We start from the raw sequence: 17,961 nt of genomic DNA, 5'->3' as shown, positions 1-17,961 counted from the left end.
TTAAACATCGATTCATTCGATACTAGTCATTCTGCAGTGTGCTATAATGGATAGAGGGGGGCCATGGAGTCAGAAAAACCGGGGTTCAAGTAAAACCCCTGATATCTACTGTCTGTCTGACCCTGGGCCAGTCACGGAACCTTTCGGTTCCCCTGGGTATCTCTTTAGGACTATTAACTGCAGTCTGCTCTGGTGGAGGAAGGTTTCTCAGTGAGCACTCTCTATTTCATGAAGTCCCAGGGCAGGTTTTCTCCTCCCCAAGTTCCTCAGCCTCAGTTTGTAAAGTGACAGAATATACATTTCCAGTAGACAAGTATATACATGGATATGTGTGCTATATGTATGTCTCTACACACATCTATTCCTATAGACAAGTGGGATTTACTGAAGGTAAAGGGACACGATCAGACCTCAACCCTAGGAACATTATTTCATAAGACTATGGATTTAGACCTGGAAGGGACCTTAGGAGTCACTGAGTCTACCCCCTCCCCATATAGCAGAGGGACCCAGATGATGAAACCGGAACACAGTAGTAAATGGAACTGATGGAATTGAAAGTCAGGTCCTGAGGGCCGGGCCGGGCCGCAGGGGGCGGAGGCGGAGGCGGAGGCGGCTGCAGAGGAGAGGGTCGGGTGGCCCGGGTGCCTCTGCTCCTCGGTCTCGTGGCCGCGCTCGCGCCGCAGGGAGATGGCTCAGCGTATGGTCCTCAGGAGATTGTTGGCACCCATCTTCTCTAGAAAGCTCCCTCAGTGTCGCCCGGTGCCTCTCGTTCCTGAGGTTCTGGCCCAGGGCAGCTCCAGCAGACCCACCGCTGCTACACCCCGTTTGGCCCGGACGTTCTCCACTACCAAGATCTCCAATGTTACGTTTAACGTCCAGGATGGGCCTGACTTTCAGGACAGAGTTGTCAACAGTGAGACTCCGGTAGTTGTGGATTTCCATGCGCAGTGGTGTGGCCCCTGCAAGATCTTGGGGCCCCGGTTAGAGAAAATGGTGGCAAAGCAGGAGGGGAAGGTGCTGATGGCCAAGGTGGACATTGACGACAATACAGACCTCGCCATCGAGTATGAGGTTTCTGCTGTGCCAACTGTGCTGGCCATCAAGAATGGGGACGTGGTGGACAAATTTGTGGGCATCAAAGACGAAGACCAGCTGGAGGCTTTCCTCAAGAAGCTGATTGGCTGCTGAGCTAGGCCCACTTTTGTTTTTCCCAGGGCCCCCCTAAGGACTCTCATCCTTTCCAGCCCCCACCTGTCTGGCCCCCATTGGCCCTTCCTGTGTCCTGGGACAGGGCTCTTCATCTCCCAGTTGTCTGACTGCAGAAGACTCATCCTTAGGGGAGGGGCGCTACTGCTCACCTGGGGAGGGAAGCCTGAGGCTGGGGGCTTGGAGGGCTTCTCGCCCTCCCATGCTTGATCCTCCCCCTTCCCACCACCAAGCCCAACCCCTACCATTACCACCCCCAGCCCCAACCTCATCTAGGCCCCAGTCGTAGCTGTCTCCAGAGAAGTTTGGAGAGGGGCCTGTTGCAGCAAGATTACTTTATAGTGGGGTCACCCTGTCTTGACTGTGAAGTTTTTATTCTTGTCCTTTGATATCTGTGCTTTATCACAGGCTCCATGACCCTGTGCCTGACCTACTGGCCACATTTTCTCCTCTGATGCTGTTTTGTAAAAGAAAAGAGAGCAAATTAAAAAAAAAAAAAAAAAAAAAGAAAGTCAGGTCCTCACTTCAAAATACAGCATCTGGACATTTTGGAAGCTTCATGGACAATGGATTTAGAGAGAGAATGGAGGCAGGGAGGCCTGTTAAGTAGTCCAGACCTGGTCTAAAGAGGGGATGAGGACTTGAATCAAGGGTGGTAAAGGTGCAAGTATAGAGAAAAGGACAGGCTGAGAGATGTTGCCACAGTTGCCACAGCTACAAATGAAACATCATATAGTCCATTCTGTGAAGGGAGTAGAGAAATCATTCTCCAGGTAAGGATGTTGAGTCTGTTATTGGGCTCTCTGGGCCCTCCCATTCTAAGAGAGGAATAAAGCTAGACAGTTCTTTTCATCCAAAGGTCTAAATTAACTTGGTCTATTTGGGGCTACCAGGTGGGCTTCTGTCAAAGTGACAACAAGATTAGATAGATAGATAGATAGGTATTGATATAGATATATTTAATAATTAAGATTTTTCCCCCTAAAAAGGCAATGAAACTGTCCCTGAGACTTAATTTGTCTGACAGACTGAGGCTCAAACTATTAGAATAATTTTCCAACTAAGGAGGAGTCAGCATGAGGAGTCAGGATTCCTCAGGCTTGATGAACTCTCAGTTTCAATGCCAGTTAACACAACTGACTTGATGCAGATAAAGGAGGCAGGGAAGCTGCAACAAACCAAATCAATACTGTATCTTTGCTGAATATCCTTCCCAGGATTTTTGCTATGTGATACAGTGGATAGAGAGATGGTCCTGGAGTCAGGAATATCTGAATTCAAATCCTGTATCAGAGACTTATTAGTTGGGTGACTTAACCCAAGTATCTGTGCCTCAGTTTCCTCATCTGTAAAAAGGGGATAATAATAGCACCAACCTCCTAGGATTGTAAAGCATTTTATAGACCTTAAGACACTAGATAAATGCTAGCTATCATGAAATACACTTCCTTTTCTTGAAATGCTATGTGATGGAGGAGTGTTTTATTTCTTTCCTATCCTGAGCCTGAACCATTGGTCTAGCCAAAGTCAGGCCTGGCCCAGAACAAGTACTCACTTGTCCCCCAAGTCCTATCCTGAGGGATAGTAGGGAAGTCACTGAATGAAAACTTCCTGTCATTTTAAATGTACCAGCCGCCCTAAAATCATCTTCTACTGGACTTCTTTGATGCTGAGTTTACTACGTACCAATCAAGGACCAACTGGCTGCCTAGTCACACAACAGAGAGCTAGTTAGAGCTCTTGTGTCCTATGAGTTAAGGTTGCCAACCTCTCATCCCATCACCCATGCTGCTCCAGAAATCTAGAATGTAACATAAACACTGTTAACATTTATAATAATGAAAATAACAATTATGCACATATATAATAACAATCACTACCTTAAGCTTTATAAAGTTCTGTATAAATGTAACATTGAAACCTTACCACAACCTTATTCTCAAGGAGCTCCTCTCCTGAGGGGAAAGACCTAGTCCCTGCCTTCAGGAATCTCTTAGTCTGATGGTGAAAAAGGTGCTGTCTTGAAGGAGCTCACAGTCTGATGGGAGAGAGGACTCGGGTGACTTTCAAAGCCATACAAAAACACTTCTCAATGAAACCAATCGCTAGATTGGAGCTAAGGGGCACAGAATGGAGGAGTGAGTGGACAGGGTTTGGGAGAGGGAAGGAAAATCTAGGGCAGAACTGAGAGGAAGTGGCTAGATAGGGGTGGGTATCAGAAGGCAGGAGGAGGGTATCTGGGCCTGACCTGTGAGAATGCTTTGGATGGGAGAGAGCAGAACATGGGCATGGCACAGAGCAGGTGTTGCTAACAGAGAGCTCATCAGGGAATCAAAAGCAATGATCTGCACTAGGGTGGGGCAGTTAGTGGAAGAAAGAAGGATGGGGAAAGAAAACCCCTCCTCCCCTTCTCCACTGTTCCTCTCCCACTCCCCCTTGCCCCCCCCCCAAAAAAACATTAGAGCACACTGAAGTCAGAGCCCTAGAGAAAAGAGAGAGGGCAGGAGGGGAGAAGAGGAGGGCAGACTGGAGAGACATCTGAGAATGTATGGAGAAGGGGGAGAGGAGATAGGAGAGTAACAGGAAATTAGGTACAAGCTGTCAGAACACAAGAAGCTAAGCTTCTCTCCTGCCAGATTTACTCTTCCTGTCCAGCATCTACACCTTGGCAGGCCCTGGAGCCAAGAGGCCACCAGGGAATCCCCTTTGCATCTGAACTTCCTGTTGTCTGTTCCCAGCCTTTCTACAGAACTCTCTCTCACTGGAAATGAAAGTGGAGCCCCAGTACCTCAGGGATAGACAAAAGCCAGGATGGCCCCTCCCCTTCTGTTGTATCTCCAGCCATCTCCCTGTGGAGAAGAGGCCAGAGCCCTAGAGAGCAATTCTGACACCTGTAAGTAGCATCACAAAGTGGGCCTCAGGAATAGCTCCCTCCAATCAACATTTAGGTCATTCATTTGAGAGCAGGACTAAGGAGAGGGCTCTTAGACCTCACAGTATAGGGTTCCATGAATAGGAGAGGCCCTGAAACACCACCCTGTGGCTAGGAGACTAAGACCCCAGAGTACGGAGGCTGCTACGTGGAGGTCATGGCAGAGGAAGGGGACAGGGGAATGGACCAGAGAGGCAACCAGGCTGAGGAGGAGCTCACCTTTGGTGGAGAAGCTGCCAGGAGGAAGAAGCACCATCTGGTAGATTTTTATTTTAGCTAATTACTCTTGTTAACTAAGTACTAAGTTCAGATGTCTCTATCTGCCAAGGAAGCACAAGTGCTGACAGTGTCCTGTACATACTGGTGCCCTTGGGCAACATCCTGATCACCCTACCCTTGCAATGACTCTGCCACCAGCTCTTGTTGATCATCAGGGTTCAGGCTCTTTCTGCTGAGGCTGTGTCTATCTGGGGTGAAAGATTCAGGGTCAAGAAGGAAAATAATCGGACCATTAAAAGCAGACAGATGGAAAGAGACATGAATTCAAGCCCCCAAAGTTTGAGAATTTCTGGATTACTGAAGTCAAAGCCTAGTCTTTCAAATGACTCTAACCTTCTTTCCTTCAAAGCAACCCTTCATTCCAATGGCCCCAGATCCTTTAAATATTCTTACTTTGCCCTACTTACAGAAAAGCCTAGTAATTCGCTATGGCAGGGAGTAGCCTATTTTGATGGAGTCCAAGCAGAGCAATAGGGGAGAAGAGGAGGTGTTTGGGGGGGAAGCATATCTCTCTAGGCAAGCACTAGATTCTAAGGAACTTGCTTTTCTGCCCCCAATGTTAATTATCAAAATTAACAGAACACTATAAATAACCCAACGTGGAGACTTAAAAAGCCTCACTCCTAATTAATTCATTTCCAATCAAGGAAAGCTCTTCTCAGGGCCCCCTACCCTTAGTAGCTGAAAGACCAGCATGTCATTGTACTGTTGTTTTGTTGTGTCTCGATCCTTTCAGAGCTCTGAAAAGATGCAGAGACAGAGAAGGAGCAAGGCATTCTTGGTTGTTCTTGGAGAGGGGGCACCTATGAATAAGGGCAAATAGGAAAATTTGATGGATGGATGGATGACATTTATATCCGAGGCTGCTTCTGTCAGGATGAGGTGGGGGGAAGGGGAACCTGGGAGAGGGATACTTCCATCTGCCTTCTCTAGTTGGCAATAAATTCTTAAATATGAATGCTGCGCCAGGTTTCAGGCTGTTACTTGGCTGAGAGGTCCTAAAGCCAGGGATGGATGAATGGGGAGTGAGGAGGAAGGACAAAGGGAAGACCTGCTGATCATGCACTGGGGGGAATGTAAGGAGAGAAAGAGAATGATAACATTTCCAGATTCTTTCATCTCACTTGTTCCAATTTTCTAGCCAAGAAGCACAGTGGGCCTAGGATGTGGCTCTTCTCTGCTTCCAGCAGCTTTTCTCCACTTATCTTCTTGTCTCCACTCCTCAGCTGGTTCCTTTTGTTGTAATCATGTGAGGTTTGGCTTCTTCCTCCCCCACAATCCCTACTCCCCAATATCCATGGCCTCCAACCCTTGCCTGTTCCTCAAGGGGTTTGGACCCAAACACCTGGAACAGTCTTCCCTTCCACATCTGTTCTTATAGACTTCCCGGTCTGACACCTCAGGGAAGTCCTCCAGGATGGAGAGGAGTATAGGGACTGGAAAGAGATAAAAAGAGACAGTAAAGAAGGAAGAGAGAGGAGAAAAAAAGAGATAAAAAGGAAAGAGAGGAGAAATGAGAAAGGAGAGGGATAAACAGAAAAGGAAGGAATGGTAGAGAAAGAAGGAACAAGAAAGAAAGAGAAACAGAAGAAAGAAAACATGAAATAGAGAAAGAAAAAGAAGGAAGGAAAAGGAGGTGGTGATGGGAAAATGAGAGAAAGAAGAGGGGGAAAGAAAGAAAAGAGGGGCAGAAAGAAAGGGAAGGGGGAAGGGGGAAAAAAAGGAAGGGAGGGAGGGAAAACCACTATGCAAACCATGAACATTTGTCTGCCTTGTCTTCTGGAAACAGGGTCTTATGCTTAGGGAATTACATGATTGCATGTTGGTTTTAGTTCGGTTCACTCCGGTTCACTTCATGTCCAGATGACAGAAAGCCATATGGAGCTGAGGACATTGTGGCTGATCTCATTAGCCCCTTTCTCTGGATATATCTTCTAGGATGACAGCCCTACAACATGCTTATTCCTCTAGTTGCCTACCCTTCTTCTTTGCTCCACCCTCCTGAGAACTTATCCCTGGGAAGAAGTTGTTTGGAATCCTGAGAAGTAAATGGAAAACTCTAACCCCTCTGGGGAAACTCAGTGTATTTGGGCAGAAATGCAAAGGTGACAATGAAATGACATGAGTTAGAGGGAGAACATAAAATTCCTCCTGCCTCTATCATCACCACCACCATCATCATCAACATGTCTTTTCTCTATCAGGCCAGGCATACTATCCAAAGAAAAGGCCACAGGATAGGGCTTTCCCTCTGATTGTCTAACTCATTAGAGGGAGGGCAGAAGTGACTCAGCCTCATTGCCTCAATTTATCTCTCTTTGACACATGGGCCTCTAATATCTCTCTTCCTTCTGTCCCACACATGGCTACCATGTTTCTCAAACACAGTTTGCACCTCTCTCCCTACTTTCCTACTCCTCTGCTTCTCAGGGACCTACTTTTACTCACTATATCCAGACTCCAACCTGAAATCCAGCCTCTCCTTCATTCAATCCATCTCCCCCCCCCCTTCATCTCATTCCCTTGCTTTCCAAGACAAAGCAAATCAGATTCTACAGGCACTTTTCTCTTTCTTCTTTACTTTACCCTATCCTTGTCTGTCAAATTTTCAAACAGACCATTTCCTTAACTCCAGGATCTCCATCCTTAGATTGATCCCTGTGCTTAGGTCTAATGCCTTTCTAGTCTTTTTTTTTTTTTTTGTGGGGCAATGAGGGTTAAGTGACTTGCTCAGGGTCACACAGCTAAAAAAGTATCAAGTGTCTGAAGCCATATTTGAACTCAGGTCCTCCTGAATTCAAGGCTGCTGCTTCATCCACTGCTGTCCCACCTTTCTAGTCTTAAGAAGCATATTCCAATTCTTTCCATTTAACTCCATACCTTCCATACCTGCCACCATCTTCCTATGCACCAAAATTCTTCTCTCTTTTCATTTAGGTTTGTTTCTAGATCTCCATTTTGTGTCTTTGTCTGTGTCCAAGGATGGGAACCATCTCCCCTATCAGACTAGAATTTCTGTGAGGTTGGACGATATATCTCTCCTATTAGACTGGTAGCACCCTGAGGGTAGGGACTTTGGCTCTCCCATCACACTTGGAGCTTCCCAAGAAGAGGAACCATATTTCTTCCTCTTTCTAGGCTACCCTACCTCCAAATATTCCACTTAGCCCTGAGTTCCTCTAAGAGAGGATGCTGGATTCATGTTGTTGACTGTTTGACTAACTCTCCTGACATGCCAAATGATGGATAGGCTGACTTACCTTCTATATTTGTAGGGAGTAGGCCACACAAACTCCTATCTGTATACCTTCTGCTCTGGTCTAGTCAACCTTCTTCCTCTCTCTACCACCCCCACCACCCTCACTCCTGCTGAGATTAAGGGAATTGACCAGGTGGGCAGAGACGGCCATTCCCTATCCACATCCTGTTGCCGAGACTCTCCTTTCAGCAGGTTTGAGAGAAGGGCTGCTCAGAGCCCCCTGGCAATCTGATTTTCATTACCAATGGGTCCCTTTCTGCTTCTCATTATCCAGAGCCGGCTCTGGGAACATATAATTTCCCGGTTGGGTTTTCTCTCCTTTCTCTGTTGTTTGAGGTCTCTCTCCCATCCCAGCCCCCCACTTAACTCCCTCCCCAAGAAGGCCAGCCAGAGAGCAGGAAACACTGATAATGGAATCACATCCTCAGCACATCTCTGGTCTTATGACCCCTGATTCCTAAGGCAGTCAATGATGAGATACCCTCCCCTATGAAAGATAATGCCATGATTGGAGCTAGGGGATCCTCTTTTATTCTACTTCTAATTGTCCCTCTTCACCCCTCTCCCCCCAACCAAAACATGGTGGCATAGGAATAATCTTTGTTACTGGATTAGAAATGAGAGGGGCAGCTGGTGGCGCAGTGGATAAAGCATGGGCCCTGGATTCAGGAGGACCTGAGTTCAAATCTGGCCTCAAACACTTGACACTTACTAGCTGTGTGACCCTGGGCAAGTCACTTAACCCTCATTGCCCTACCAAAAAGACAAAAAAAAAAATAGAAATGGAAGGCCATTCCTGATTACCCCCCCCCCCCGGTCAATCCCCTGCACTTTCCATCCCCCAATTACTTTGTATTTGTTTTGAATATCTTTTATATTGATCTTTCTATGGATAGAAGCTGACCAAGAAGAACTGGGTTTCAAGTCCCATCTATGACTCTCATTGGTCACTTGACCTTGGCCAAGTAAGTCACTTAACCTGTCATTGCTTTGAGCATCTCTTTAACACTAAATGCATATGTCCTTATACAGAGAAAGCATTGCCTTGCTTTGGTAGAGGAAGTTTCTTCACTTGGGAGTTCCCTGAAACAGTGAAATCACAAATCCAGCACCTATCCCCAATCTATTTATCTGTGTACAGCTGTTTCTCTCCAGCAGAATAGAAGCCTCTTGAGGAAAGAGACTTTTTTATTTTTTGAATTTGTATCCCTAGAACCTAGCAGAATGCCTACCACATACACAGTAGGCTTGTGGAATTTAATTGATTTGAGATGAGAGGAGAAAGGAAGGGAATAAACATTTATATAGTACCTATTATGTTCCAGGCACTGTGCTAAGTGTATTTTTTTCTCCCACAAATATTATCTGAGTTATCCATTAGGGCCAAGAATACCTGGATTTTCAAGGAAGAACAGTTTTCTACTGCAAGATTACAACAGAGGGCATGGAACAGGTGAAATATAAATTCAGACCAAGGTTGAATTGGCTTGTAGGAGCCATTCCAGGGAGTGTGAACTCAGAGCACTCCATGAAACTTCTGGAGGCTCCAGGCATAGTGTTTAGGTGCTTCAGGGATGACTTCCTGGGTGCTGCTAGCCACATGATGGCTCAATACTGAAAAGATTTGTCATCTCATCTTAGATTTAGAGCTGGACAGGGGCAGCTAGGTGGCACAATGGATAAAGCACTGGCCCTGAATTCAGGAGGACCTGAGTTCAAATCTGGCCTCAGACACTTGACACTTACTAGCTGTGTGACCCTGGGCAAGTCAATTAACCCTCATTGCCCTGCCCCAAAACAAAACAACAACAACAACAAAAAACAAACAAACAAAAAAGATTTAGAGTTGAAAACGGACCCAATGGCCATCGAAGCCACAAAGTCTAACTCCCTCATTGTATAGGTGAGGAAACTGTGGTTAAGTAACATACAGCTACCAAATGTCAGCTATGCATCTAATGGTAGCCATCTTGGGGGCAGGCAAGAAAAAAAAAAAGAAATTTACCTGATAACTTTATGATATATTTAAAAGGAATAGCAAGTTGTACATGATAGATTTGCAGGTTTATTATGCTATGTTATGGAAATGCTGGTTTTATTCCATAAACTAAAACTAAAATAAATAAATGTGGGGAAAAAATTTCCAACTCCTCCCAAGTCAAGCAACCCATTCGATCCACATGCTGTCTTATCAGTTTAGTATGCAAAATAAAACCTTGCTGGTCTCTCCCATGACAGTAGTCTGGAAAGGGAGGGTGCCACTTTAGTTAAAAAGAAAGATTGGGGGTGGGGGGAGGAAGAAAGATAGCAGGGGCAGCTAGGTGGCACACCAGCCATGGATTGAGGAGGACCTAGGTTCAAATCCAGCCTCAGACACTTGACACTTACTAGTTGTATGAGCCTGGGCAAGTCACTTAACCCTCATTGCCCTGCAAAAAAAAAAAGAAAGAAAAGAAAAAGAAAGAAAGGAAGGAAGGAAGGAAGGAAGGAAGGAAGGAAGAAAAAGAAAGGAAGAAAGAAAGATAGCTTCCAACTAGCTCTCTATTCCCTCAACCATCATGTAACTGAGAGCTCCAATGAAGAGTGTGGGATGAGCTGGCACCTCCCCACCTTCAACCAATACAACACAATCAAATGGCATCTAGAGTAGGGGTGCCCATTAGGTAATCTTTTGCTCTTTTTGTTTCCTTTCCTGAGTAGGTGACTAAGCATCAACCTCAAGGTTTGGAGGTGATCTTTTGAATTCAAAAGGTCTAAAAGTCCTGCAAAGTTGGGAAACTGACTGGGAGTTGCTTGGACAGTGCAAAATCAAGGTGAAATGCAAGATGTTTAAGCAGAAAATTCTGAAAATGGCTTTATTTTCTGATGAAGCCTAACCATCCATTTCTCAAGAGAATAAATAATAACTATAAGTAGTTACTGAATCCTGTTTTAAGTTGTTCCGCCCATTTGAGCTGTGAACCTTTTGTGTCCATTAGCTTTCCTTTTATGTATAGGAAATAAAAACCTGTCCTGATCTAAATTGTACATTGAGTGCCTTTCTACTCCCTCTTTTGGAAGATCTGGACATGAGCCAGAACCTAAGCTTTAAATAATTTGCCCCAGGGGTGCCTCGATGGGAATTTAAGGAGCTGAAGAGTGTAAAAGGAGGGAGTTTAAACACTTTCATTAGAGGCCAGGAACCTCAGGACTGAACTCAGATCTTACGCATGGGTTCAGAGTAGATGGGCCCCAGAGGGAGGAGGAATGGACCCAGGGGGAAGTTCTTTAGTTTACATAATGAACTTCCTTACATTGGGAGTGAGGGATAAATCCCTAAAATGGGCAAAGAGGAATGTAATGTGGTATTGTGGTGAGAGCCTTGGATTAGGAATCCAAAGGGCAGAGCTCAAAATTCTGCTCTGCTCTTTACTCCCTGTGTTACCTGGGACAAGTTAGTTCCCCTTTCTAAACTTCCTCAAGTTCCTCATCCATAGAATGAAGGAGTTGCATTTCTCCAGAGGACTTCTTTTTGATGAAGCACGCTGCATACCTCCTGATAGGTGATGGGCAGAGTCACATTTTTTGATATGGTCATTGTGTACTTAATAATGGCTCTTCCCCCCTTTTTTTTTTCTTGGTTTTTTAGGGGAGAGAAGTGAGGGAGAGGGGAAGTTATCAATAGTGATGAAAAAATGGCCACTGAAATATTTTTTAAAATGTACAGGGCAGCTAGGTGGTGCAGTGGATAAAGCACTGGCCCTGAATTCAGGAGGACCTGAGTTCAAATCCGGCCTCAGACACTTGACACTTACTAGCTGTGTGACCCTGGGCAAGTCACTTAACCCTCATTGCCCCGCCAAAAATAAATAAATAAATAAAATTCACAGAGGAGGGAGGGGGGAAATTAAATAAAATTAAAAGTGCACAGAAGAGAATAAAAGAAAACCTAGAGGTGTAGGGATTAAAATTGTCTAACCTAAAATAAAAGAGACTGGGGCAGAGCTCTGAGCAAGGGTCAATGGTCGCCTCTAATGAAGTGGACCTTAGATCTTCCTCACAATCTGAGATGTTTCCTTCTTCTGGACCTTATCTTTACAAGGTTTGATATCCAAATATGCAAAAGAGGTATGGTGAAATACAGAATCTAATTGGTTGATAGACCTTACTTTTGAGGGCCAAAAATGACCTATCAGCAGGTGGGCCATAGAATGGGCGAAGCAGGGGGCATCTCCACTAAGTGGTCATAAGAGGGTCACTTGCTCATGTTGGACAAGAGAGTGTGGTCCACAGGCACAAAAATAAATTGGAGGACTTTCCACCTAATGGAGTCACCTCTGCCACACTAGGCTTGGTCATCATGACAAGGAACAACAAGAGTGGAGGGCCTCCACTTGGCTTTCTCTGATTAAGCAAGTGAACGCATGATCTGCAGCTCACATTTCTGGGGCCTAATATACAGAACTTATAATCACTACCCCTATGGCATCATATCAAACTCATAAATACTGATTGGACTAGAGTAGGGGTCCAAATGAATTAGTTCTCACATTCCGCCCTGCCCCCGCCACCCTTCAATCCACAGAAAGACCCCAGTATTTCTTTGGATCATTACAATCTAAATGCATGGAAAGCAGTCCCCCATGGTTGACATAAAACCAGAAGGGAGCAATCCTCTTACTGAGGCACAAAGGTGACATTAGGGAAGAGGGAAATGGGCATAACTTATAGCATACTGATTATGTTCCATGTGACTGAACATTGATTCATAATATACAATAAATGTCTGAGGTGACTTTCACTAACCAAGAACCATGAGGGACAAGAACCTCCTAACAAACATGCCCTATGAGATATGAAAATTGGGGGACCACAGGGCATTTGTTCAAGGGCAGCAATGTAAGCATTGTTTGTCCATACAAGTTCTGGAAATCTTTGGAATTTATTAAAACAATTGGAGCAATTTTGACAAACAGCCACCCTGATATGGTGATGGGAGATAACATTGCTGCAGACAACATAGACCTAGAGAGCCGAAAGAAATAGGTTGAGTTCCATGAACAAAGCAATTATCAGTCATTGCTGTCAGTGGTGGAGCAAAAGCAGAAATAGGAGACTGAAAAGGGGGATTTGAGGTTTCAGTTCCTTCAGACTCAAGAACAGGTCGATGAGGGGCCATCTATGGAAAGAACAATGATGAAGGTGACGATGTTTCAGATGACGTGCTTACTGGAACAGAAGGCAGAGTGTGAGAGGGTGCTGATGGTGGGAGACTAGATTCAATACCTCTCATGAAGATTTCATGATGCTCTGCAAAAGTTCCAACTTTGCAGGCTCTGAAGTGCACGCCCTTAAGGTAACACTTTTTCAGGTGACATGCTGCACAACTGAGGTGAGTAGCAAGAGTTATAGGACAATTATTGTTGAAGCAGCATATGGACTATATGGCTTCCTCAAAGCAGTCTTTAAAATGTTTCCACAACTAGCACAACATAGAGCCTCATAGCAATAGCCTATAGCAAACCCACCACAAATGACGCAAACAAAAATCAGCTGTTGTGGAACAACTCTGCCTCAAGCCATCTCATACAGTTGCTCAGTATCTGAAACATTCTCTGACGCAGTCCTGTGGTCTTCTGAAGATCTCTCCTCTAGGAATACAGGAATGAGCAGGGCTTCAGAGTGGCTTCTAGTGGATTTGCTTCTCCAGTTCAGGTCACTTATAGAGATCCCCTTCTCAGCTAAAAATCTCTGACAGAATGGATCTTAATACAATTCTAGTTAGCTATGACAATAACCTGGTCACGTATCGAGAGCTAGCTCATAGCTTAATAACACTACATATGAACATCACTAGACCAGAGAATTTACAGTTTTAGTTGGCAAGCTCAAATAACAACCAAAAATTCATTTTTTAAAATCCAGATTTTATATTTGGTATATATAATTACCTAATCTTGTTATAACTATTTATTAAAACCAACTGAAAAATTTTCACTCTAGCTATTTTCTTTTCTAGATATTTTCTTTTAGCTGCTCATCCCTTCCCTAGGAGAATGAAATTTTGCTAGAGAACTATTAACAGAGCACTTTAAAATATACGTGTGGGGGCAGCTAGGTGGCACAGTGGATAGAGCACCGGCCCTGGAGTCAGGAGGACCTGAGTTCAAACCCGGCTTCAGACACTTGCCACTTACTAGCTGGGTGACTCTGGGCAAGTCACTTGACCCCAATTGCCTCACCAAAAAAAAAGAGAAAGAAATAAACAAACAAATAAAATATATGTGTGTCAGGGCAGCTAGTTGGCACAATGGATAAAGCATCAGCCCTGGATTCAGGAGGACCTGAGTTCAAATCTGACCTCAGACATTTGACACTTACTAGCTATGTGACCTTGGGCAAGTCACTTAACCCTCATTGCCCCGCAAAAATGTGTGTGTGTATGTGTGTATGATGACCCCTGAATTAATTTTTAAATTGCCAAAATATTTGCTATTGTAACAAAAAGTTCTGGTATGGGATGTATGTTGAGTAGACATGTAGATCGAATAAGTTATTTATAATAAAATATGTTTGCCTTTCAAGACATGCTCAACATCCAGATGGTAATAATGAATCCAAATAAAACTGGCTTTTCCCATTTTGGTAACACTAGATATTCTATCATTCTTCTTCTTCTTCTTCTTCTTCTTCTTCTTCTTCTTCTTCTTCTTCTTTTTTGCAGGGCAATGGGGGTTAAGTGACTTGCCCAGGGTCACACAGCTAGTGTTGTGTCTGAGACTGGATTTGAACTCAGGTCCTCCTGAATCCAGGGCCAGTGCTCTATCCACTGCACCATCTAACTGCCCCACATTCTTCTTTTTTTTAATACTTGCCCTTATCGATGGGATTTGCCATGTGAGGAGAAAGGCAGGGATACAGCAGTATTAGTTCTGTTTGATTTTAAGTATGTCATAGACAGCCAATTATAAGAGAGGATGTCACAGGCAGGATCAGAATTAACCAGATGGGAAAATGTCTTATTTTCCAAGAAGGGGTCAGGACAAGAGAATCCTAGTCGTTTTCTCTACTTTTCCAGGGACAGACACCCACCAACAGTAGTCCTCAGACTGCAGGGGCACACAGTATTTCCCGTGAATGATGAACCAGCATTCTTATGCCAAATCAGACACTTATACCTATATTCAAGATTTAGGATAACAGAAAATTGAAGTCCTAAGAGACTCTTCCTCAAACAGCAAAATTTTCACTGATTACAGCTTAGGGCTAGATAATTGTTATATTTCTCATACATTAGCCTCAAAATTTCATTTAGAAATTTTAACTATTCACAAATTTCATCTATTCACAACTATCATTCTCCACGTGGATCCACAGATAAAGTCAAAGGGAGAACATCAGAACATTTGTAGAATACACTGAGATGAGAACTCCCTCAGAGTCCATGCAGACAAGTGGGTCATAGCTGGGCACAATTTCTGTGGTGAAATCTATGGTATCAAAGGGAGCTGTGGCTTTAGAAATAGGGAATAGGGGGCAGCTAGGTGGTGAAGTGGATAAAGCACTGGCCCTGGATTCAGGAGTACCTGAGTTCAAATCCGGCCTCAGACACTTAACACTTACTAGCTGTGTGACCCTGGGAAAGTCACTTAACCCCCATTGCCCCACAAAAAAAAAAAATAGGGAATTGGTCAACCTTGGTCAAGGACTGACACAGGCACAATAACATCCTTTTTTCTGTGGGTGCTCAAAGAGGGGTGCAAGTTAGCAGATGGCCACCAGCGGATATGACTTGGAATAGAAGTTGATTAAAAGCTACACAAGTTGGACAAGTGGCTTTCATGTAAGCTGCCACTGGGGTGGTGTTTGGAGTAATCCACTCTTGCTTAAATCTATTATTCCTTATATGCCACAATGACCCCCCCCCACTTATGAACTAAAAAAATATACCTGGTGCTAAAAGTTCTGGGGAGGAGTGGCTTACCTTCCTGAGTCACCCAGACCCAAGAGACAGTTTATCCTTGTACTGCTGTTTGTACTTCTTCACCACAAGTTTATACACGGTGAATAGTTGGTTTAAAATAATAGCATTAAAAGATATAATTACATGGGTTTCCAAATGCTCCCAAATGACATTATTATTCAAAAGCTCCATTTCTCCACTTTGGGTGGCAGAGGCCTAAGTTCCCCAAATGTCAGAGTTTCACAAGGTCCTGTCAGTCTGGCTCATCCCAAGGAACCTCACAGACAATGCTCTCCTAAGAGGATTTTACCAATACTTTTCTCCCAAAAATAAGTACTTTACCATTATTATTATTTTCTAGTTTTAAAAGAAGATATGCTCTAATAATCATATAACAGAGATATAAATATAACCAATCAGGCGATAATAACTGAGTTAAATACCTTTGAAACTTATCACTTCATAGAAAGTGGTTTATCTTATTTCCCCTAGCATTTTCACGCTAATCATAGTAGTTTATGTAGTGCCTACAACTTGCCAGGCTTTTTCTGTGTTTTGAAAGTTGCTTAAGCCTGTTTTTAGTAATACTTTAAAATGTTTAGTCTATAATTTCCCAGTTTGTTAACATTCCATGCCAATTAGAAAAAGTACCTGTAAATGGAATAGCATTTTTAAAAAATTGTATTCCTACAAGATCTGAATAGTATAGTGATCGTCCTTTATACAAACCAGGCACTGCGTTTAGCACTTCACAACTATGTGTTTCTCCCAATAACCCTGGGAGATAGGTGTAAATATTTATTATCTTCTTTGTACATACAAGGACTGATTAGATTCTCTAATTTACTACTATTACAATTTTTTTCAACCCAATCAATTTTGATTTATAATGACTAATGGCAATAACTAAATGTCATTTTGCATAAGGTTCCATTATTTTTAGTTGAATTGTATTCAAAAAAATTAATGGTGACATTCACAACTTTCCATTACTGCTTCTTTGTTTCTTTGAGTTACCCAAAGAGTCAGATTAATTCCTTTAAATTTTCTGAATTATTAATCCTTTAGCATAACTATTTAAACCAGAGTAGAGATAATCCTTTATCAATCAATCAATTAATATGCATTTTATGAAACTTACTTTGTAGTCATATTGATTGGGGAAGGAAGACATGCAGCAACTGTCAAAGGGCGTTGCTTTAAAAAAAATTCCTAAATCTTTTCTATTTCAGTAGGATTAAGACCCTCTCTGAAATCTCCTTTTAAAAACTCCAAAACCCTGCATTTATACTGTTCAACTATCTTTACCCTTCAATTCATTCTTAACTTTTCTTATTTCCTTATGCAACACTACTTTTTCTTTCTTCTACTTGCTTAATTCCTCTACTTAATTCCTTTTTTGGTTCTTTAGTGGTTACAAATACACAGTTCATACAAATTTCTTTAAGGACTTTGGGACAATAAGAATTGGTTACAATCACATATTTTTTGTAAGTATTAGGCAAATAGACCCCAAAACAACGCACTCAGCACAACAAGTTCCTCATTGTAGGGTGTAACAGATTTCAGCCAGCACAATGACTTTGAAGAAGAAATCATTATCTCCTTCCCAAGTTAACCTCTTTTATGCTGGAAAAGCATTCATTCAGCTATTTTGACAACACCCAAGAGGATTGGGCAAAGCCCAACTATGGCACAGGAATGTCACATATGTTGGTAAATAATTTGCAAGTTCTGCTTTTCCCTCTCAAAATTTCAGTATTTGATATTTTCTACACTATATGCTCATTTTAATTTGATCTTTTCTTTTCTTTTTTTTTTGTTGTTGTTGGGTTTTTGGGGGGTTTTTTTGGTGAGGCAATTGGGGTTAAGTGACTTGCCCAAAGTCACACAGCTAGTGTTAAGTGTCTGACTCCTGAATCCAGGGCCGGTGCTCTATCTACTGCACCCCTGATCTTTTCTAATCTGAGCACCCTTGATCATTTATGACTTTTTATGGCATTCAGACTGGCCACCCTTATTTTCAAAGCCACTATGACTTTGAGCCTTGGTGTGGCCATAATCAGCCCCAATACCATGAAAGCTACTAAGGATCTTTCTGTCCTATTAAAGGGTTATTGGGCTCCTCTGTTAGCCCCCAATCTCTGAAACTGGAATCCCAGTGTCCTGCTTCTCCAGTCACAGGTGTGGCCACCACCAGCATTGCCCTTTCCCCCTTTGCTTTTTTTTTTAATGTAAACTAAACTATTCCTTATATTTTTAGGGTTTGGAAAATAAGGGTCCCTGTTCTGATGAGTCACTTGATTCAATCCCCTTCAGCCTTTATGAGAGGCTTCTAGT

The 17,961-nt window shown here is 43.2% G+C and overlaps 1 protein-coding gene across 1 annotated transcript; it reads left to right on the top strand.

Moving 5' to 3' along the window:
- The first annotated feature begins 581 nt into the window (after positions 1–581).
- Positions 582–1,689, top strand: LOC122726206 (thioredoxin, mitochondrial-like). Its single transcript, XM_043963801.1, has one exon. It carries the CDS (start codon positions 691–693, stop codon positions 1,189–1,191), a length of 501 nt encoding a protein of 166 aa, XP_043819736.1. The 5' UTR covers positions 582–690; the 3' UTR covers positions 1,192–1,689.
- The last annotated feature ends 16,272 nt before the right edge of the window (positions 1,690–17,961 follow it).

This window comes from Dromiciops gliroides, chromosome 4 (assembly GCF_019393635.1).
Source record: "Dromiciops gliroides isolate mDroGli1 chromosome 4, mDroGli1.pri, whole genome shotgun sequence".
Lineage (NCBI taxonomy): Eukaryota > Metazoa > Chordata > Mammalia > Microbiotheria > Microbiotheriidae > Dromiciops > Dromiciops gliroides.
Note: the sequence above shows the minus strand (reverse complement) of the source record. Positions and strands in the feature narration are given on the sequence as shown.

What these genes read in the sequence shown, in the direction of transcription:
- LOC122726206 (XM_043963801.1), top strand. Translation starts at nt 691, where the DNA reads ATGGCTCAGCGTATGGTCCTCAGGAGATTGTTGGCACCCATCTTCTCT.